Raw genomic sequence first — 23,025 nt, forward strand, 5'->3', positions numbered from 1 at the left:
TTCGCTTCGGAGCCATAACGTAATTAGAGAAGATGTAGAGACGAAACAAGATCTGGCGCCAGGGATTTGGGAAGATATCTCAAGAACACGCTTGAGCAAACTTCGAAGATCTTCGTGAAAACCCAGAAACCGGAAAGACTAAGCGGTTGATGTTCTTCGGAAAACGGTTGCGATTCAACGGAATATCAAGAACACGGCGGAGGAGTTGAAGAACAGCGAACAATTTCGGAGCAGAGGGCTGAAAATCTAAGAAATCTTTTAGATCTCTGGCCTAAATCTAGCACGGAACTAATCTAGAGCGGTGAACTAACACGAATCCGGAACTAAGTAGCAAGAACTAAAGCGTAATCGGAAGAGTGTTAAGAGAAAAAGAGGAGAAGGTTCAGTACCTTAAATAAGCAGACGACGAAGGTGAGCGAGCTTGAAGCGGTTGTGCAGAACCCGAAGAGTCCAATCAAGTATTAATAGGAATCTCTGGCGGGAATATGGAAGCCCTAGGAACTCGAAACGCCGCCCTCACCCCGAGAAGAATCCCTCGATCCGCGGGAAAATTTATATCCTAAAGATCTCGAAACGTCACTTCGGTCGAGGAACCAAATCCCGGAGAAAGCGGAATTAATGACGAAATTTCCGAGCCCGAGAAGAGTTTGTTATTTAAAGTATCCCGAAGTTAATACTTCGGAACACTTGGGGGGCAAACTGTTGGTGTCGGATCCCGCAGTTCGGATCCGGCCCGGAAAGATAGTGGATCAGTGAGACGAAATGGGCCGTCGGCCCGGTCCAGGGGACGAAAAGAGCGGCCCAATAAGTTCAAGCCCATTTCGAGTAAAACGGCGAGATCTCGCGAGTTAAATGAAAGGCGGATTGTACGGGATGTGCGAGATCGGGAAGATTCGAAACGGAAGCAATAATGGAGGCGAGATCTGCGGCTTGACGAGCGATTTCGGTTTCAAATCATGTAATTATAAATAGGAGACAAAAACCATTGTAATGGGGGACTTTTTTCGGCTTGATCAGTAAACAAATATACACACTTGACTCTCTTGTTTTCTTTTCAAGATTGTTGTTCGAATTAGCTAGACTAGACGATCCGATATACATCATAAAACTTGCATTGCGGATTCCGACATCCACAGGTGTAAAATGTTCAATTTAAAACTTAAGTGGTTTAAAACTGTTGAACTAATTCAGTATACACTTTTACCCAAAGACCAAAATCATGTGACATTAACGACGTCGTTTTGATTTTTCTTGCGTTTCAAAAAAATACAAAAAATCCCATCTCATAGGATTCGAACCGGCAGCCTCTTAATCATGTAGCTTCTGTCTTTACCAGTTTATTATCCCACAACAATTCTCGAAACAATCTTAACCTTGATATAAAACATAACGTAAATAAATATAATATTATTATATTATATATGTGTGGCTGTAAAGAAATAATTAAGAGAGGGAGAGGGAAGTGAACGAGAGAACACACTTTACTCTTTATTGACTTTCTCTCTCAACTCACTCTTCTTTATTTCCTCTCCCTTCTTCTCTTCGAGGTCACATATATATAGGGGACTAGTAATAATAGATAAACTATACATAAGATTAATTTATAAAGACTTGGAGAAAAAGCAATTCTAATTGCTTGGAGGACAAGTGTTATATAGATAAGTATCCTTAATGGATAATCATTTATATTTTCTAACAAACCTTATATAATTATAAGCCTTTTAAGATATTTTTTCTGGATTAAATAAAACTTTGCGTTTTGGATTGGAGGAAATAAAGATTTTTTAGGGTTTAGGGTTTTGCTACTCTCATTGTCAATTTTATTTTCTTCTTCTTCTTCTTTTCTTCTCATTGCGAAAGAGGGAACGAAGAGCCACAAAGCCCCACCGATTAACCTGGAAAACCAGTAAGTTGATCACGATCATGATTCTTCCGTTTTCTTCTTATTTTTTTTTGATTTTTGCCTTCAATTCTGATTCTCTTGTCGATTTTTGATGTTTCTCTTAGTGGGTTCCGAAGAGGCGAGCGTTCTTGAGGGAAAGTTCTTATCGATTGATAAATGTAAGGAATCTCTAATGATTTTAAAGTATAAATTTCTGCTATATATATATATCTTGATCTGTTGCTTGTTATTCTTTTTGCCAGTACTCAACTACGATATACGCCAGGAAGATGTGGATAGACTGAAAGCGGCTAACATCTGGAATTCTCTGCTGGTCGGAAACAACAGTGATGCTGACTTCTGGGGGGATTGTCTTTTCGTCGGCAACAAGGAGCTCCTTGACGGAATCCGTTTTTCAGATGATGATGTGGCTGTCAAAATCGATAAAGCCATTGACAAAATGATGGTATGTCACTTGTTTTTGTTGTGCTTTATTTTTTTTTTTGTCTTTGATTAATTGATTCTGATACTGTTACAGGATTCACTAAAATCAAAATTTAATAAGTTCTTTCAACACATTAATCATGATTTTGAAAATCGGTTGAAGAAACGAAACAAAGAGATGAAAGAGATGCAACCTGTGGTTCTTGCAGCTAAAGAATGCTTCGAAAACTGCTTATCTTTGTCTGAACTGCACGAGTGTCTTAGTGCCAAGTTTTCTCAGAATCGGCAAACAACCGTAAACCTATATGAACACTATACTAGGAAGAAAGGCGGAGATGCTTATGATCAGCTGTCGTTGGTGCGTTCTTTACAAAGAAAGAAGAAAAAACAGCTTGAAGATCAGAAGACTGAGGAAAGTCTTCTTCAAGATGATACTGAGGAAAGTCTTCTTCAAGATGATCATCAGAAGACTGACGAAACTGGTCTTGTTGATCAAAAGACTCTTGAATGTCTTCAAGATGATCAGGCAAAGCGTCAAGATCTTCCTCAAATTTTGAGGCAGCTTTTCACTTCTAAGACGAGGATGGGTGAAGCTATTTCATCTCAGAGGGAGATGGTGGACACTCTAATGGGATTGCAAAGGAAGACTGCAACTAAGGAGGAACTATCATCTGTTCAGAGAGATTTAAGAAGAAAACTCCAAAATGTTGGCAGTGACATATCAAGTCAAGTGGTCACTAACATTCAAGGAACTTTAACTTCTCGCAGTGACGAAGCTGTCACCTTATTTGAAAAAGCTGTCATTTCAAAGCTTAAAAGAGCTATAAATAAACTTCAGACATCTGTCCAGGTAAATTCTAGATTCATTTGGTTCCCTTTTTAATACTTTAGGACTATACAAGAAATCTAAAATCTAAGATTACATGCTTTTACAGGAAAGCGTCAAGATTAGTGATTCGGCCAAGACCTCCCAAAAAAGTCCCTCGATGGATGTGACTAAAGAAATGGTAAAATCAATATCTGATGTTTAATATGGTTGATCTCAGACTGTTTTCTGAGTTGTTGTTAAGTTTTATTGCAGGCTTTGTTGTTAGTTGAGGGAGGTTACGAACGGTGCTTCACTATGGCTCTAGAGATTGATGATGATGATGCTTCACTGTACTGGTTATTGTCTAAGGTAAAAAATTTGTTTGAATTATTCATCTTAGTATCTTATAACCTGATCACAACACTTTGTTTGTCAAAACTTCAGGTTCAACCAAATCAACTATTGGAGCCTGAGTCATTTCAGCTGAGCCAGGAAACTCTTTGGGCGCTTCTGCAGCGTCTCCTCGATTGTGGCTTCTCTTGCGTTATGACAGAGACCCTTTTGATATTTGCGTGGTTCAAAGCTGTGACTAAAGTCCTTATAACAGACCCGGACATTTCAGGGGATGCTGAAAAAGTCTTAGCAGAAGCCGTACGAGTTGTCCAAGACAAAATTCTGTTATACGTGAATTCTGGCTTACTGGTAGATGACACTCTCGCAGACGAAATCAGATTCTTCAAGCTCAACACCGGAGCCATGATACCATCTGTTGGTCTCGGAACGTGGCAGGCTGATCCTGGTCTTGTAGGAAACGCTGTCGAAGCCGCTGTTAAGGTTCGTCTGTGTGATTTTCGCGGCTTTGTGGTCACTTGATCATAGAGTCTTAAGATTTACGGCCAAGTCTGTATTACTGATTTCTACTTTGACCTAAATTGCTTTTACACTTTTTAACGGAACAAGACTGAGGAATTCTCTTACTGTGCAGATTGGTTATAGGCACATTGATTGTGCTCAAATCTATGGCAACGAAAAGGAGGTTAGCCAAACTCATCTTTAGTTTCATTGAATTTGTATATTTCGTTTTGGATTATGGTTCTGTTCCTTAGAATATGTATTGGAAGTTATGGGTTAAGCTGTATTGGTTCATTTCCAGAGTTGAATTTCAATACTTGCGTAGGCCAGTTTGATTTACATAGATTTTAAAGCAAAAAGTTATGATCTTTCTTATGATTTGTGCTGTATATTACAATGAGTTGCTAGAAAACTGCTCATCTTTGGTTGCCTTGTTTGATCACATACTACTAATTTTACTCGTTTTAATCTTTGGTAAAATGTGGATATGGGCATTTCCATCACATTTTTGTCCTCAAGTTTTAATTTTATTTATAGATGCTTTCCCACTGTTCTGTATCTCTCCGTTTTGATGACCAAATTTTTTTTTATTTTTAATGTTTTTCTATCGACTTGATGTCTGTTGTTTGCAAACTGTGCTATTGTTTTGAATATAGAAATTGATAGGTCCGTGGTTCTCTGTATGTGTTTTTGTCATTAATCAACAATGATTAATTTAAAATAATTGACTGAACCCACCTGTCTCTATTGGCCATTGACAACTTCTTACTCCTGCAGATTGGGTTAGTCCTGAAGAAACTGTTTGATGATGGAGTTGTTAAGCGTGAGGAAATCTTCATCACATCCAAACTCTGGTATTCTACATCACTGTTCTTTAGTTACCTTATAGATTATATCCTTTCTTTTTCGGTGATTAGTTGTCAAGTCTATGTAGCTTCTAACCTTGTCACCTGCTTTATATGAAAAGCTGTACTTCTCATAATCCTCAAGATGTGCCAGATGCTCTGAACAGAACTCTACAGGATCTACAGCTTGACTATGTCGATTTGTATCTCGTAAGTAACATATTAGGAAACCTTGTCTTGAGGAATTATCCATGTGTACTTCTTTTCAAGATAACTTGCAGTGATCCATATTGGTTTTTTGAACTTTGGGTTGTGTTTTATTTTACGTGTATGTTACTGCATCTGTTAAGATTTATGAATCTTAGGACTAGTGTCAGATATTGGTCGAACATCTAATTTTCTTTCAAGTGACATCTTGCGCCGTTTTGTGGACCATTTTTGACTGACCAATAGTTTTTGTGACCTTTTTGAAGATTGACTGGCCTGTTAGCCTCAAGGAAGGTTCAACTGGTTTTAAGCCAGAGAACAATTTGCCAACTGATACTCCTAGCACATGGAAAGAAATGGAAGCACTCGTTGATGTGCGAAAGGCCCGAGCTATTGGTGTCATCAATTTCTCAACAAAGAGACTCGCAAAGCTCTTGGAGGTGGCTCGCGTCCCTCCTGCTGTTAACCAGGTGGAGTGTCACCCATCGTGGCAACAAACTGAAGCACTCGTTCACCTCTCTGTATGTAGAACACCCATGTCCATATCCTTTTTCGGAAAACTGACAAAAGATGTTGGAAATTTTAAACATTAGTTGATGTTTCTTCTGTTGTAGGGATACTCTCCGTTGGGTTGTCCAGGGACAACGTGGCTCAAGAGCCCCATTCTAGGCTCGGTTGCTGAGAGGACTCCTGCGCAAGTTGCATTACGTTGGGGTCTCCAAAAGGGGCAAAGTGTTCTTCCAGAAAGCACACATGAAGACACGATCAAACAGAATTTTGATGTTTTCATACCCGATGACATGTTATCCAAGTTTTCTGAGATGAACAGGCAAGTGGATTACATTCCAAATAGGTCAAAAAAGCTTTCTCTCTGTTTTGCTCCTAGGCTCAGGGTTATCTAATGTTGAAAGATTTGTGTTTCAATGCTGCAGGGAAGGTCGGTGAGAGGCATGTCATTTGTTCATGAGACGAGTCCTTATAAAGACTCCTGAACAACTTTGGGACGGTGAGATGAGAGACTGATCATTGCTATCAAGTTATTAGTACTACTGCAACTTGTTTCTTACGTTACTTTACTGGTCCTCCGTTTTCGAAATCTTATCTTCGCTGTCTGCTACCCCTAATTATATTGGATTCTGAATCCATTATCAGGAACTTTAGATGCAAGTTATTGTAATATGTTGCGTATAATTAAAGATGGTCCTAGCTTTAGTGCTAGATCTCTTGGAACTTTGACTTAGTTGGTTTGACTCGGTCAACTGAATTTCAATTGGTTTATACATTCGACCGGCGTAACAGAGTCATGACCAGATCAAAACATGAGCAGGAACGTGCACGCACGTAAGCACATTTCAGTTTTTGTCCCGTCTACATATAAATTAACAAAAAAAAAACAGTGGTTATTCTGTTTAGTCAATATGTTAGTCTTAATCTAGAAATCAAATGTATGCTGCTGACTGAATTGTTTATAAAATTATTCGGACAGTGAAATCTTTTCGATTTGAGCTGAAATCGGCATTAGTTTGGATTCTTATTTCTAAGGTTTGCATGGCAGTAAAAGGCCGGAGTTCTAGAGTACGTACCAAGAATCGTTTGGCACGGTTGATTTTGTGCTGGAAATGGTTTTGTAAACTAAACTCAAACTATTCTCTCGAATTGGAACCCAAATAATTTGGTTTTCGTAAATTTTTTTATGGATTATAGTTTTTACTCTTATATTATATCAAAAGACAATCACGCGTAAAAATTGATGTTTCTTTTACCATTCATATATCGACGTTATATGCTCGTTCTATTTCATTGATACACGCTTGCGCTGAAGCTCTTCAACAGTTCACCAACAAAATGATATATAATTGTGATAACTTTGGTTATCAATATATTTTTATTATTGTGGATGATGGAAAATACAGAGAGAATGATAAGTTTAAAAGTTTCGAATTATCCTTTTTGTTTTTTCCACAACAACGAAATATTCAGAAATGTTTCTAATTATCATTTGTAGAAACTCCAAGATTTAAGAGAACCTTAATTATCATTCTTTAAATCGATCACTTTCGTACAAAACATAAAGCAACTATAAACAATATCATGATCAATTCTCATTTCCCACTAATCTTAACAGTGACATTAGTATTAAAAATCCATCCAAAGTACATCATTAATAGTATGATATGACCATTAATTATGTCAAGAAGGATAACAATGATTCAAAAAAAAAAAAAAATCAAAAAGGATAACATGATCTTGGTCACATGTATATAAAATAAGACATCAAACCAACTTCACAAGAACTACAAAATAATCTATTACATAATAAAAGAGCCGAACGCAGCCGATGTGGTGATGGCTGAAGAAGAGTACACTTGCGTGGACGGCCAAAAGAGGAGAAGCTATTGGAGATCCATGACGTCGTTTACTGCTTCCGCGCAATCCAATGAGTACGGAGGCGTTAAGAGTAGACGAATAAGGGAAGCTCATTGGAGACGACATTCTTAATAGCTAGTCAATTCGAAAGAAGAAAAAATAGCTAGTTAATGGATTTTAAATTTGGTTATTTGAATGTTCAAGAGTGGAAGCCACAAGAATGACAATGGGATTCTCTCCTCTCCATGGCAGTAATGTGGCACCTTGAACTGCCTCTATAAGGTAAAATTTGATGTTAGCCTTTTAAATACCAAGCTGTTAATTAATGAGGGAGATCAACTTGATCAATAGGTTGAATGTTCACAAGAATTAAGATGAAACGTATGTAAATTAAGCACACAAATTTACTGCAAATTTTACCAAGTTCATATAACGTATTTGATACATTTCAGTGTTCTTGGTGTCTTTGTATACGAGAAAGAGGCAGATGGAGGGGTTAATACCAACATCCAATGGCGGACCCAGAAAAAATATTTACCCAGGTCATATATAAATATGAAACTATATTATTTAGTATATCGCATAATAATATTAATCAAGTACAATGAATCTGGAAAAAATATTAATTGTGGTTTTCACTACTTTTCGACCAAAATAAAAGAAATAAATTATCAAAAGGTGTCAAACTGGGGAATCGAACATGGTTACTGGGGTGTCAATAGGCATGCAATTACCAAATCTGCTGGTTGTTTTTTAAGTACTCTTATACATAAACACAAATATAATTATTTTACCCAGGTCACTTGACCCTCCTTTCCCCTGAATGGGTCCGCCCGTGCCAACATGTATATATATGTATAATCAAGAAACGCCAAAGCATAACCCATCATGTAAGGAAGATTTTGGTATTGGCGCTGCCAAATTACAAGGCAAGTGAAGGAGCGGTGTTCAGTCAAAACGCGTGCCTTCTGTCGAAACTGCAAACACAAACTATCTTCGTGAAAATTTGGTTTAATATCTCACTTTCTTCTCTGATCACAATGTCACATTTTTACATATTTTAATTTAATTTGTTACTAATTTAAATTATGATTTTGGTAAAATGGAGTTGGTTTGTCTTTAACTAAATCTATAATATAACTTTTTCTTCTATGGTAGGATAAATGATTATAAGCTAGCTAAATTGTTTTTAGTCAAGTAGGGATCTAAAATTTTGTGTGACCACACACAAGGATCTAAAAAGCTACTTGGAACCAGTTCATAAGTTGGGAAGCATTATAAAATATTTTAGGCAAAAAAAAAAAAAAAGAGTGCAGTCGTGATCATAATTTGCTAGCTATCTAATACTTTATGAAAGCTAGATGATGGGTTCAGTCGTTCAGACATTTGCTGCAAAATTACATGCATGATTTTCAATATACAGGTTTACTTGTTCCTAACCGAGGCAAATTTGTGTGCGCATGCCTGGTATCGAGAGTTATATACTGATCCATATTACTTATTAGGGATTACTCTCAAGCCTCGGGACACTATGTGCATGTGGAGAGGCTTATAACAAATGTTTTTCAGAGAATGTAATCGCTTTCGTCCTATTCCAATACCCAACAGAGGAAGCAAGGCTTCCAGTTAATGAAATTGGACATTTACGACATTAAAAATTTTGAACTTCATACTTTTGATTGTTTGGCACCTCAAAAAGCTTAAAACTGAATTATGATTTACGTACGTGTAATTTTGCATATAGTTTCTCTATATTGATCGATTCACGATTATGAAAGTATTTTCCTACTTAATAATTTTAATAGAATTTATTTTCAGAAAATATTTTATCAAAAAAAATAATTTTAATAGAAGGAATAAGGATTTAAATAAAAAAAAAAAAACACTCCACTTGCTGAAACCAACTATATAACGGATGCTTGTATAGTTGGTATTTAAAGATAACAAGATGAAGCACATTTAATTGGAAAGATAAATATTCTAACAAAATCTACTATACATTTTTGCAGCAGTTTTTGGGGTACCCAAATCGGGTCAAATTTATTTAATTTTGACCCGGAAATCTTCAATCGGATCTTTCCTTAAATTTTGGCAAAATTAAAAAACGAAAATAATTAATAAAATCTAAAATATATATACTTTCTCAACTATTACTATATTTAAACGCTTTATTTATGGTATATTCTCCACGATTTTTATAGATAAGGAAATCAAATATGATGATTTGATGCTAATATAACAAATTTGAGATAATTTCCTAAAAAATCTCTACCTAATTTAAACATAAATATATGATTCTCATTTTACTTTTATTTGATCTTATATTTATATTATAAAAAATATATAGTTAATAAAACTTTAGATTTTTTTTCTGCATATGCTATGATTCAAAATTTTAAAAACGGACATATATTACTCAATCGATGAAGAAAAAAATCTACTTAAAATTTTTAAAGTACATTTTAAGGAATACAATCGGGTCGGGTTTTTTTTTTCTGATTTTGACCTGAAAATTTTCAATCGGATCTTTCCTTAAATTTTGGTAAAATTTAAAAATGAAATTAATTAATAAAAAATATATATATATATATATATATATATATATATTTTCTCAAATAATTAATATATCTAAACTTTTTATTTCTGGCATATTGTCTACGATTTTAATAAATAAGGAAATCAAATATGATGATTTAATGCTAATATAACAAATTTGAGCTAATTTCCTAAAAAGTCTCTACCTAATTTAAACATAAATATATGTTTCTCATTTCACTTTTATATTATCTTATATATATATATATATTATTTTGAACTATTGTAATATATATTCCATTATTAAAATTTTCGATTTTTTCTGCATATGCTGTGATTCAAAATTTTTTAAACGGACATATATTACTCAATCGATAAAGAAAAAAAGTATGTGTACAATCTATATTAATAGTTTTGAAGAACAAATTTACGCGTTTAATCAGGTCGTTTTTTTTACTCTGACTCGGAATTGAGTCATTCGGATATTTCCTTAATTTCTACAATTATCCAAAACGGGACAATATACCACGGGTGAAATCCTAAAATTAACAAATCAAAATATAATTATTTAGTATTTTAAGATACAATTATAAATTATTTTAATGTGTTGGTCCAGAAACACACATTAATTTTAAAATATATATATATATATATTATAAAAACCATTTGAAAGTAGAATTTTAAATTGATTCGAATTATATATCTTTTTTAAAAAGTGTTATTAAAAAAATAATAAAAAATGATGATTAATTTTATGGGATGATATTAGATGGTGGGACGGATTTGGATTGATATTAATACGGGACAATATATATCACGGGTGAAATCCTAGGATTTTCAAATTAAAATATAATTATATAATTTTAAACACTAAACAAAACAAATACAAATTAAATTTCTATTTTTTAGTTACAATTATCTATTTCATCAGTATAAAAAGATTAAAAAAAAATCAAATAATTAACCCGCGGTGTACCGCGGGTCATATCCTAGTTTATTAACAAATTACGTAATGGTATTCAAAGATAAATACATAATAATATCAAATGAATTATAAAAATAAAGTAGGTATTAATGATATAATAAGATCCCATGCATACAAATTATGAAATTAATGGTATTTAAAGATAAATGCATAATAATATCAAATCAAATTAAGTAGTATAAAAACAAAAGTATTCAAAAGTATTGTAATCACCTAGTATACGTACATAAAAAATCAACAAATTGATTATATGCTTAAAATTTTCTATGCTCAAAACTAGGAATTTTCCAAACAAAAACTTTTGAAAATGTGATAGGAAACTAAAAGTCTAAAACATCCGCCTCCACCATCACCACCACCGGTAAAACCTCCACCACCACCACCACCGTAACTCCAAAAAGTTACATGGCCACCGCTGCTTTTGCCTTTTAGCATAGACAAGGCCATAATAAACATTACAATAAAACATAGCACAAGCTACGAGGATGATCATGATTTTTACAAAATTTTCCATCTTAAGCAAAATCGCTAAATCTAGTTTACCCTAGATATGTATGTGTATAATATAGTTTCTGGCTGAGGTTTTCCTGCAGACAAATAACGTGTTAAGTTTGTATGACTTAGACTTTGATTCAAAGGTTTTCAAAGGTTTTTGTACTCTCGTTTAATAAAGAAAAAAAAAACATGAAACCAATCAAATTAGGGAATCTCAAAACCACATACAGTACTGTAATTCTCCCATAACAATGATCATTTTCCCACTAAGCCGTAATCTTAACAAACAATAACATTAAATCAATACAGTAATTAAATAATTTCCCGATCAGAAACAATGATCAAATCAGTGGCTTTGGCACTACCAACCTATGTTATGTCTTGTTTTAAACTACCTCAAGAGTTAACTTCTAAGTTAACAAGTGCTATTTCTAATTATTGGTGGAGTTCCAATGGGAGAGATCGTGGGATCCATTGGATAGCATGGGAAAAAATGTGTAAGGATAAAGAAGAAGGAGGTTTAGGCTTTCATTCCCTAAACATTTTTAATGATGCCATGTTGGCTAAACAATATTGGCGTTTAATCCAATATCCGAACTCTTTAGTAGCTCGGGTGCTACAAAGCAGATATTTCAGGAATATTCATCCTTTACAGGCAAAAAAACCAAACTCTCCATCATTTGGATGGAAGAGTATTTTTTCTACTAAAAGATTAGTTGAAGTGGGAGCTAGATGGTCACTAGGATCGGGTTTCAATCTATCGGTATGGCGAGATCCTTGGATTCCTGATGTTAACCCACGGCCCGCAAATGGAAGAGGAAAAACATTACTTCCAAGTTTGATGGTTAACCATTTAATTAATCCGGTTACTAAAGAATGGCATCTTCCTATTTTACAAGAATTTTTGGATCCAGTGGATATTCAGTTTATTAGGGGATTGGCTATTAGCAAAGTTTATAAGCCAGATAGGCTTATCTGGCATCATACAAGATCGGGAAGATATACAGTAAAATCAGGCTATCGGGTTGCTAGAGAGATGACAGAAACGATCGAATGGGGCCCGAATTATAAGAATTTACAAGCACAAGCTTGGAAAGTCAAAGCCCCTCCAAAACTAAAACATTTCTTATGGCAAATTGCTACGGGATCTCTAGCAGTTACTTCAAAATTAGCATATCGAGGGATCCAATGTGACTTTATCTGTAAAAGATGTGAGATGGCAGAGGAAACAATAAATCATGCTTTATTTGAGTGCACTCATTCTCAGAAAATATGGGAATTATCAGATATACCTACGGCAATAGGTAGTTTTCCTCTAACCTCGGAATTCTCAAATCTAGATTATCTTTATTGGAGGTTACCATCTAATCTAGATGGGGGAGAGAAAACTTTCAGTTATGCTTGGATTTTGTGGTTCATCTGGAAAGATAGGAATAAAAAGGTTTTCAAGGGATTACAATCTGAACCCAGAGATATTTTAAATCATGCTTTGAGTGAAAAATTAATGTGGGAAGAAGCTCAGTTGGATCCGATCAAAACTAGTTCTACTACGGAAACTTTGGAACGACCGGTTCAATCTATAAGATGTCGGATTGATGGTTCTTGGAAAAATTCAGATCCAACAATGGGTATAGGATGGTGGTGTTTTCAAGGAAATGATCAAACGATACTGCTCGGTGCAAAGTGCCTTCGGAGGTGTCCCTCCCCTCTTCACTCGGAGATGGAAGCTTTAATTTGGGCTATGAAGAATATCCTTTCAAGAGGGATCGATTGTCAGGTGTTTGAATCAGACTGCTCGGAGTTAGTCTCGATGATACACTCACCGGATGAATGGCCTGCTTTCTCCAGTCTTCTAGACGAGTTTGGTTTTCTCCGTCTCTCTTTCCCTTTCTTCTCGCTTTCTCTTATTTCTCGTTTATGTAATGTTCAAGCGGACTGCTTAGCCCGTTCTTCTAGACTTTTATTTTCTGAAGTTACTTTTGTAAACTCTACTCCTCCTAATTGGGCAACCAATCAAGGAATTATTTATTAATTAATGTGTGGTTGACAAAAAAAAAAAATAAAAATAAAAAAAAAAATAATAATAATTTCCCGATCTTCCTACCAAAAAAATAAAATAATTTCCCGATCTTATAATAGTTATAAACCAAATAAACGGCAATGCAACGAAGATTCCCAGAATAAACTTACATTTAATTCCCATTAATCTTTTTCTCCTCTCGTTGAAAATTCCAAATAAGATTCAATTCAATTATACTTGGCCGACTTGTCTCAGCTTAATTCGGATCGGGTTCTTTCTCTGTGGTTTGGGAGGCTAGGCACCGTGTTCACGGGACACAGGTCGATCGCTATGGGCAGGCTTAACAAGAAGTTGCAGGATAGTCTCATGTCTGAGATTTTCATCCTCAGGAGGATCAATCATCCCAACATCATCCGTTTGCTCGACATGATCGAGGTTTACTCATTTAAACATCCCAAGTTCAATCCTTTTAGCTTCAAAAGCTTAAAGGATTGATTTTTTTTTTTTGCTTCGCTGCATTCTCAAAATTGAGCTTTGACGTTTGTTGAATGTCTCGTTGATGTTAGTCTTAGTCTCCTGGGAAGATACATTTGGTGTTGGAGTTTTGTAAAGGAGGTGATCTCTCTGTGTATATTCAGAGTCATGGAAGCTACTGCTAAGCATTTCATGCTGCAGTTAGGTAAGTTCTAGGACATGTACTCGCTGAGGGTTTTTTCTTTTTTCTTTTTTTTTATGTTACAACGGCTGGCTTACCAGTTCTGAGTCAGGTGTGTCTGGTTCTCATTCCTTTCAGTGATCTTCTGTGCACAATGTGTTTTTGTTGTTATTAAGTATGTGAGCTCGTTGGTAAAACATGTTTCTTCTTTTTTCATTGGAATATGCTTTTTATGTGTTTCCTTTCCTAAGTAGAGATAGAGAGAGAGATTCCATCTTTGTTGAAATTTAATTTCTACGCTTCTTTCGTTCTTGACACAGAATCTTCTTCTATCCACAGATGAAAATGATGCAGATCTGAAGATTGCTGATTTTGGATTTGCAAGGTATTGTCATCAGCTCCCCCTGTTACTAGATCAAAGAGTGTAATATGAGTGAATTAGAGAAGGTCTCGAATGGGCTCGAGCTGCTAGGTAATTTCATTCTTTCTTCTTGGGGATTCCCCCCACTCTTCAGACTTTTTAATTTGCATTTGATTTTGAACATCACACTTTTTGTAATGCAGGTCGTCGCAACCTAGGGGGCTTGCAGAAACATTATTTGGTTCACCATTGTATATGGCCCCAGAGATTATGCAACTTCACAAGTATGATGCAAAGGTGAGGACCTTTCTCTTACTTATCTACCTATACCTTTTCTCTTAGCATAGTCTCTTTACAATCTATCTTAAAACACAGGCAGATCTCTGGAGTGTTGGTGCTATCTTATCTCAACTGGTCACAGGCAGAACGCCTTTTACAGAACTTACTTCCAGATATAGTAGAGTCAACCAGGGAGTGGAAAACAATAGATTTAGAAATGAAACTCACATAAATTCTGATAGGAGAAACCATGGCGAACATACAAGACTGACTGATTCCTAAAGGAAGAGGTGCGTTGATTATCTTCTATTTACTACGCCCTAGAAAATGGCAAAGCTATCTTGTTCCGTTTCTCATATATGTTAGTTCTACAGTAGATGATTCTCAAGATTCCATGGATCAAGACTACGTTCTCGTTTCTGGACCACCAGTGGATTTGCCATCATCGTCATCGAGTTCCTCCAAGGCTTATAATTTTCCATTCAAGTCCCCGTCTCCTCCTGTAGAGTTATTCAACAGAAGCATAAGTTGAACAGCTCGCATGCAAATAATTGGTGCTACTGGCAACAACATTGGCCGGTTTGGAGGCCCTGGACAGTCAGAACTCTGCTCCGAGCACTTCTCATGGGTCGCTGGATCTTGGGGATGCTTTTGAACAGCCATCAACTAACAGCTTGACAAGAATCAGTTCTCTGAAAAAGTGTGCAGCAACAATTGCAGAATTAGTTCATGAAAGGGTTACCAAACTTTACATTGTTTATGTGGTTATCACCGTGCCATGGCCAGACAACATGAGTTTCTGAGCAATTTCTTTTCATGTGTCTTTGCGTAGATAAAATCTGACAAACACCTAGAAGCTTTCTCGATCCAACTGGCGATTCTGGCTATTTGGAAACAGGCACTGCACATATGCCATACTCAGGCAATCTCAGGTTTGGAAGGAAGCCCAACTCAAGACATTAACAAACTAAGAGGAAGTAGCTGCCGGAAACACGAGCGTATCACTGATGTCAGCCATGATGGATTAGAGGAGATATCCTCTCAGATTCAGAGGCAGTTTATCCGGGAGACTGAGGTTTCTGAAGAACTTTCCAAAGAGTATCGAACCAGGTATGTTTTTCTCTTGGCAAAAAAGAAAACTCTTCTGCTCTGTTTTTGTGGTAGTCAAGATCTTAATCAACTTGGCTGTAGGCAATACAATGATGCCTGATGCTATGGAGACGCTATTTGAAGCAGCCCTCGATCTTGGAAAACTTGGGGGAGTAAGTTTTCTTTTGCCTTTCCCCCAAAAAACTTGATAAAACAATTCAAATCTAAAGAAGAGAATAATCAATTAGTGGCTTTTTTGCAGGTTAAGGAGGTTATGGGAGACATAGAGAACGCAGGAAACCAATATTCGAAAGCGGTGCGTTTGCTGGTATTCCTTCTAGTAGAAGCACCAATGCTGATTCTGAATCCGCCATTGTCTCTCACAAACTCAGACAGGTATCGCTCAGAACATATATCGATATCCTGAGCAGAAGATTAAAACATCTGCAATCACATAGAAGAAGCTCAGGCGCTCAGATGCAAGGATCATCATTAGCATGCAAATGAACTTATTCTTAATGTCTGATCCTATATACTTCTTACTTGTCAAATATTTGTCTCGTACTTATGCTTTACATACTTTAGTTATTCTTATTCGTAACACACGTGTTTGGAAGTTACCGTACGTGCCAAGGATGAAGAGAAGTAAATACACAGTGAAGCGCCGAAGAAAAATAAGCGCCTATCACTCTTGCAGTCACTACTCTCTGACTCTTCAACTCCGCAGGGTCCATTTCTCCTCTCTCTGGTCAGATACAAGGTAAGGGTTTCATCCTCATCCACCAAATTTTCCATTTTTGAAATTTGCTTTATACGTTGGTCTCTTGTTTTCCCCTCATTATCTCGGCTTTTGTTAGATTCTAGATAAAAGAACAAAGCTATTCTGCTTTATACATTTTTTTCGCTGTCTTGCAGAAGCTTGTTCGGAAGAATCTTTGATTGGTCGGTCTTTAGTTGGGGATAGCTTCTTAGCTGATTTATCACCAGTGTCGTTACTCTCCTCTTTTAGAATCTGATTGGAGAGTACTATTTGTCGACTTATCCTTGTTTGAGGTGTTAGAAAAAGACGAAAATGGCAGGATGTGCAATGAATTTTCAGTTTTCAAGTGTTGTGAAAGTGAGAAACGAGATATCTTCGGTGAGGATTTACAATCGAGGCTTTGTGTTTAGAAATTTGGCTAAGGAAATGAAGGTTCCTGTTTTGCGGATTAAGGGTGTTTCGGGTAAGCAAAGGTCGAGGCTTTTGATGGTTAATATGTCTCAGTCTCCCGTTGAGCCGCAATCTAGTGTTGCCGCTACTGAACAAATGAAAGGAGTAGAAGAAGGTGGTAGCAGCTTAGCGAAAAGGCGACAATGTTGGAAGCTTAGGAACTGATGTACTGGAGGAATTTGAAAGTGATGGTAATGTTGTAGATGGTAGTGGCGGTAATGGTGGATTTAACAACGGTGGAGGAGGAGGTGGAAATGGAGGAGAAGGTGATGGTGAAGAAGACTATGAAGAAAAAGAGTCTGGACCACTTTTGAAATTTGAAGAGGTCATGAGAGAGACGGAAGCTCGTGGAGCCACGCTTCCATCTGATATGTTAGAGGCTGCTAAGACCTTTGGGATACGCAAATTGCTTCTCCTTAGGTACTTGGATTTGCAGGTACGTTCTTCTCTTTGTTTCGTTTGTTTTTGTTTTCTTTCTGGAACTAACAGTTTTAAGAGAAGAGTTTTGAGTTTCGGTTTCTTGGATTTTAGAGCTCAGCTGGGCTGCTTGGCTTTGCTATAAGATCATGGTCTATGCTTCGCAGCAGAATGTTGGCTGATCCATCTTTCCTCTTCAAAATAGGGACTGAGGTAAAGGAGCTTTCACTTCATTCTCTCATAGTCAACTTCATTTTCAGAGCCAATCTTTCGATAAGTGATTAGTTTTGTCTTGTACAGTCGTAATTGGGTATGAAACAACATACTTTGCATTGTCTCATTCATGTATGCATCTGATATGCCGATTTCAGATAGTGATTGATTCGTGTTGTGCCACTGTCGCTGAAGTTCAAAAGAGAGGACAGTCTTTTTAAACCTTAAATACACAACTAGGTGAAACTCAGAGAATCAAGAACCTAACAGATTAAAACTAACCATATAGAAGCCCTGTGCGATCAGAACAAGCTAGCTTCAATAGGAAAAGATGAGGAAGCTTAGGAGCAGGGCCGGCCCAAACTATTTGAGTGCCTAAAGCAAAAAAAATTTTGGCCCATTAACAAAAGTTGTTATAAAAAAAAAATACAAGTTTTAACATATATGGGATTCGAAACCGTGACATGTACAACAAAAGACTTCAATCTAACCACTAGACCACAGTAACATTTTAAAAATTGATGCTCCTAAAACTATTTATAATTATTTGATGCCTAAAGCCCTTGCTTCATGGGCTTTACCCATGGGCCGGCCCTGCTTAGGAGGCTGTAACTCAGAGTCAGAAAGGCAACATCTTGTGATACCAAAGGCCCAAGAAAAGGCCTCTACAAGTCTCATCTTCAACAGATTCCATCTCGTGTTTGGTTTCCCAATCACCCAGAACACCAATTGGAAGAGTGAGGAAATTACCATCAATTGGACGAAGATTCAAGAGCAGATCCGTCAAAACTCCCAGATTCTGACACTTCCTCGATGTGAAGAACGAGCAAAAGGCTTTAACAAAACGATATAAATCCGAAACAAAGTTCGGAAAACTAAACCGACAAAAGCCGGACGAAGCCGGAAAATCTAAAACAAAAACTAATCCGACATACAGTCAGAAGATCTCCGATATTAATCGGAAAAACAAAAGAGATGAAACAAAGTTTTCTCTCTCTAAAAGATCCGAGAGAAAACTTTAGACTACCACTGTTTAGACTTTTATCCAATTTAATTGTATACGAATTGGCGAGTGATGTTCAAAATTTGTATGCAGATTTCTAATGGGTAGTAAGTGGGAAAAGGACCTATTTCCACCTCTACTATTTGGACGGTTCCGTTTCCTACCCACACAACGAGTTAGTATTTATTTCAACAGTTTTCGTAACAAATTTCAAATTAACTACCCATACTCTGTGTTTATAGTTGAATTCAACATTGACTCAAACGGACGTTAGTCAACCGTTAAAATAGTAGAGTCGGATGACACGGTGGCAATTCAAAAGAGGGAAAATGTCTTATTTCCACCCTTACTATTTGAACAGTTCCTTTTCCTACCCACACAACGAATTGGTGCCCATTTCAACAGTTTTTGGAACAAATTTCAAAATAACCATTTAAAATTTGTGATGACAAAATTATTTTAAGAGGATTTAGCATTAACTACAAAACAGTAGTTGGCTTTATATCCATGATTTAGATATAAAATAAATTTAGTCACCTATATAGTTATGAAAGTAATTTTGAAAAAAGAGAAGCTCATTCAAAAATGTAAAGCTACATGCCTACATAGATTTTCATCTAAAATATCAGTTGACAGTGAGTGAATTAATTCATATCTTGGTCCGCTATGGAATAACAAAAAATAATAATTAGTCCGCTCTGTTTTTAAATGGTAAAGTTGAAAATTTCCTTTAAATATATACAGATCTGTTTTTGATCTGCTAGGTTTTTGAATTATCTTGAATAATTGACATTAGCCATGAACTATATAAGTTATATGAGATCTAATTACCAATTTACCAAGATCTAAATTATGCTTTAAATATATATCATTAATTCAGTGTCACTATATATTAAATCTGAATATAGAGTAGATCTTTGCGAATTATATATAAGACATTTTTTTTTTTTTTGATAAAGGATTAAGAGATGAATATCTAAAGACTTGATGGTGTTGATATTTTTATTGGTGTTTCATTCTAGTAGAATGTGTTTAATGTTTAGTGCTGCTAGATTTATCTTTTATAACCGAAACCTAAATAAAATCCTGAATATAAAGTTGTCAGAATTACACAAAACGATGCTGGAAAATCTGTGTTATTGATATAAGACGGCTACATACATATATTTACTAGTTAGGGAATACTAACCCTAAATACATAAATATTAAACCTAATAAAGCCCATAATCAAAGGCCTGATCCGATTCTAATCATAGGCCTGATATCAAGGGTTTGATCCGGCTCTATTACCCCCCCTCAAGTTGGAAGTGTGTAGATTAAGAACACCCAACTTGCTGAGAAAATCTTTGAACTCTTTCTGTCCCAAAGCTTTGGTGAAGATATCAGCCAGCTGTGCATGAGTCGAAACATGTTGCGTTGAAATAGTACCCTTAACAATCTCATCCCGCACAATATGACAATCAACCTCAACATGTTTAGTCCTCTCGAGGAATACCGGATTAGCACTAATATGGATCGCAGCTTGACTATCACAAAACACGCTCATTGGACGTGTCATCACAACTCCAAGATCCGTCAACAAACCTTTGATCCACAAGAGCTCAGCAGTGAGCATTCCCATAGCTCGATATTCTGCTTAATTTGAAATTTGTTCCAAAAACTGTTGAAATGGACACCAATTCGTTGTGTGGGTAGGAAAAAGAACCGTTCAAATAGTAAGGGTGGAAATAGGACCTTTTCCCTCTTTTGAATTGCCACCGTGTCAACCGACTCTACTATTTTAACGGTTGACTAACGTCCGTTTGAGTAAATGTTGAATTCAACTATAAACACAGAGTATGGGTAGTTAATTTGAAATTTGTTACGAAAACTGTTGAAATAAGCACCAATTCGTTGTGTGGGTAGGAAACGGAATCGTCCAAATAGTAGGGGTGGAAATAGGCCCTTTTTCCGGTAGTAAGTAGGGTTTATAAATTTTGAAAATAAATTGTAAAGAAATGAGAATTAGGGGACCAAAAGGGTGAAATAATTTCGGAACTAATAATATTAAGCTTACCGAGAAAGCTTCACTTTTTCAACTGCTGACGTGGAATACTTAGTGGCCACGATTAAGCTCCACTAAACGTTACAATTAAAAAGAAGTTTCATTTTGAGTCCAAATGACAAGGACTACGTCAAAGGCCCATTATAGGGCCCAAATCTAAGAATTTACAGTCTTTTGCAAACTTTGAATCCATAAAAGAAGAAGAAATAAATCTGTGGACTGATACTTCTTCTTACAAAGAAGAACTTAATTAGCTAAATCACCAACATTTAAATTGTAACTAAAGCTTATTAAGATTGTTTTTTTGGTTATATATACTAAAAAAATACTGCTGATACTTCTTGAATCCATAGAACACTTAAACAGAGATTGTCATTAATGAAATCTACTACACCTTAAAGTCATTTTCCTCAAAACAGAGTGATACAAGGAACATTATTTTCTGAACAAGTGAAATATGAGATTACAAAAGGCAAGTACTACCAGCTTCGGTTTCGCAAAGCCAACACCAGTAACCGCAGAAGATATCGAGCTTTTTCCTCAAAACCGCTAGTCTTAGTCACATTGGAAGATCCCTGTAGATAAAAAAGAGAAAGAGATGTCAGATTACTCTTTAATGAAAATCACAGCAGTCTAACTAGTTCTAGATGTTCATTCATCTTCTTGACAATGAAGATTCAAACATTATTTAAGTTTCACCACTATATAGCGAAAGATGAAGAATCCATGGCTAAACATTAACCAGAACGTAGTTTTTAGTCAGTATGAACAATCACCTGGTTCTAGATGAGCTTGCCTTTAGTAAATCTCATCATCTGGTATCTCGGGAGTCAAGAATTTCATTGGATCCTTGCTAATCTCCTCGTAGTTTACTCTCGGTTTCACTCTATCAGGAACAGGTTCGAGAGGAATAATGCTGTCTCCATCAATAACTCCATCTATCAAACCATACTCAACCGCTTCAATAGGAGACATGTACCGGTCTCTATCAATATCTTTCAGAACCTGCTCAAACGATCGACTAGTACATCCCGCGATAATGCTGGTGACATTGTTCTTGTTATGCATAACCTCCTTAGCTTGAATCTCAACATCTATAGCTTGACCGCTCGCACCTCCAAGTGGTTGATGAATCATTATCCTTGTGTTGGGCATAGCAAAGCGCTTGCCTTTAGTTCCCGCACCAAGAATTATCGAAGCTGTTGATGCAGCAATGCCAAGAGCAATCGTCGAAACATCAGCTCTCACAAGCTGAACCACATCGTATATAGCCATGGTTGCACTAAACCAAACAATCAGAACATTAAGTTAGATCATCTGAAGTATAATATAAAACCAATCAATCATTATACAAACAAGTCAACAAGAATCACTGATAGTCAACCACAAGTAACATAGCTGAGGAGAGACTTCAGCTCTTACAGTTCTATTACTAGACAATGGATTATCACAGCAATTTAGCTGAGAACTCACTTCATTTGTATTATACTTAAAGTTCTCACTCAATTGAATTACGTTGCAATGCTAACTAAAACCCTAAAATCTGACCTAAGTTGCAAAAAGACTGAAACTTTAGCCATTAACGCACAAACCCAGATGAGAAAACAAAGAAACGAAATCAAGATTTAACCTGAGAGAACCACCAGGAGAATTGATAAAGAGTTTGATATCTTTCTTAGGATCTTTAGCATCTAAAAGAAGCAATTGACTCATGATAGCATCAGCGACGAAATCGTCGATACTACTACCAAGAAAGACGATTCGTTCCCTAAGAAGAAGACCCATGACGTCAGATTCAGCTCCGCGAATAGCTGATTCCTGTGTCTGTGACATCTCGATTGAAGCATTGGCGAATCTCAATGGCGACGGAGAAGTTGTTCTGAGAGGTGGTGAAATGAGTTTGGTGGGTTTGAGGTAGAGATTGTTTGGTTTAGGAAACGAAGAAGAAGATGCAGAGGAAGATGAATTGAGTCTTGATGAAACGAGAGAAGGTTTTAGAGAAGAGGAGAGAGATAGGGTTCCCATGGCTGAAGCAAAGAAGAATAGAGAAATTTGGGAAAAATGTGGATTTGATAAAAAAACAAACTCCTCCTTCGGAAGAAGAAAGAAACACGCGAGAAAATGACCCGACCCGGAATTTAACCGGGTCAATTCCGGGTCGGGTTATTATTCTAAATTGGACTACTTAATCAAGTTACGGTTTATTGGGCCCTGGCCTATTTTAGTATGCGAACCAGACCGAATTGAGTTCGACGAAAGCACACCAAACCAAACTACTGTATGTTAATTTAAACCCGTATCTAATCAAAACCGA

The 23,025-nt window shown here is 36.3% G+C and overlaps 3 protein-coding genes, 1 long non-coding RNA gene and 2 pseudogenes across 4 annotated transcripts in view; 5 read left to right on the plus strand and 1 right to left on the minus strand.

Moving 5' to 3' along the window:
- Window positions 1-23,025, plus strand: part of LOC9299565 (decapping 5-like protein) — a 63,058-nt gene that overhangs the window by 2,326 nt on the left and 37,707 nt on the right. The window lies entirely within an intron of this gene.
- On the plus strand, window positions 1,728-6,278 carry LOC9299559. Its single transcript, XM_021026330.1, has 13 exons — window positions 1,728-1,906; window positions 2,008-2,061; window positions 2,146-2,348; window positions 2,421-3,176; window positions 3,262-3,333; window positions 3,408-3,503; window positions 3,579-3,968; window positions 4,120-4,170; window positions 4,764-4,840; window positions 4,954-5,041; window positions 5,305-5,559; window positions 5,653-5,867; window positions 5,971-6,278. Coding segments are annotated over exons 1-13 (2,271 nt in total). The 5' UTR covers window positions 1,728-1,905; the 3' UTR covers window positions 5,984-6,278.
- LOC110228617 lies at window positions 14,113-14,895 on the plus strand. The gene is made up of 3 exons (XR_002332089.1): window positions 14,113-14,567; window positions 14,660-14,753; window positions 14,832-14,895. It is a non-coding gene; the product is annotated as an uncharacterized LOC110228617 (long non-coding RNA).
- LOC9299560 lies at window positions 15,130-16,578 on the plus strand (annotated as a pseudogene).
- Window positions 16,744-18,006, plus strand: LOC9299561 (annotated as a pseudogene).
- On the minus strand, window positions 21,038-22,792 carry LOC9299562 (ATP-dependent Clp protease proteolytic subunit 4, chloroplastic). Its single transcript, XM_021026370.1, has 3 exons — window positions 22,342-22,792; window positions 21,488-21,993; window positions 21,038-21,286 (listed from the first exon to the last, which is right to left on the minus strand). Exons 1-2 carry the CDS (start codon window positions 22,734-22,736, stop codon window positions 21,510-21,512), a joined length of 879 nt encoding a protein of 292 aa, XP_020882029.1. The 5' UTR covers window positions 22,737-22,792; the 3' UTR covers window positions 21,038-21,286; window positions 21,488-21,509.

This window comes from Arabidopsis lyrata (genome assembly GCF_000004255.2).
Source record: "Arabidopsis lyrata subsp. lyrata unplaced genomic scaffold ARALYscaffold_8, whole genome shotgun sequence".
Lineage (NCBI taxonomy): Eukaryota > Viridiplantae > Streptophyta > Magnoliopsida > Brassicales > Brassicaceae > Arabidopsis > Arabidopsis lyrata.

Coding starts and splice junctions, on each gene's coding strand:
- LOC9299559 (XM_021026330.1), top strand. Junction 2,062..2,145: donor GTTCTTATCGATTGATAAAT/GTAAGGAATCTC, acceptor TCTTTTTGCCAG/TACTCAACTACGATATACGC. Junction 3,334..3,407: donor TGGATGTGACTAAAGAAATG/GTAAAATCAATA, acceptor GTTTTATTGCAG/GCTTTGTTGTTAGTTGAGGG.
- LOC9299562 (XM_021026370.1), bottom strand. CDS start 22,736: ATGGGAACCCTATCTCTCTCCTCTTCTCTAAAACCTTCTCTCGTTTCA. Junction 21,994..22,341: donor TCTCCTGGTGGTTCTCTCAG/GTTAAATCTTGA, acceptor TGTTTGGTTTAG/TGCAACCATGGCTATATACG.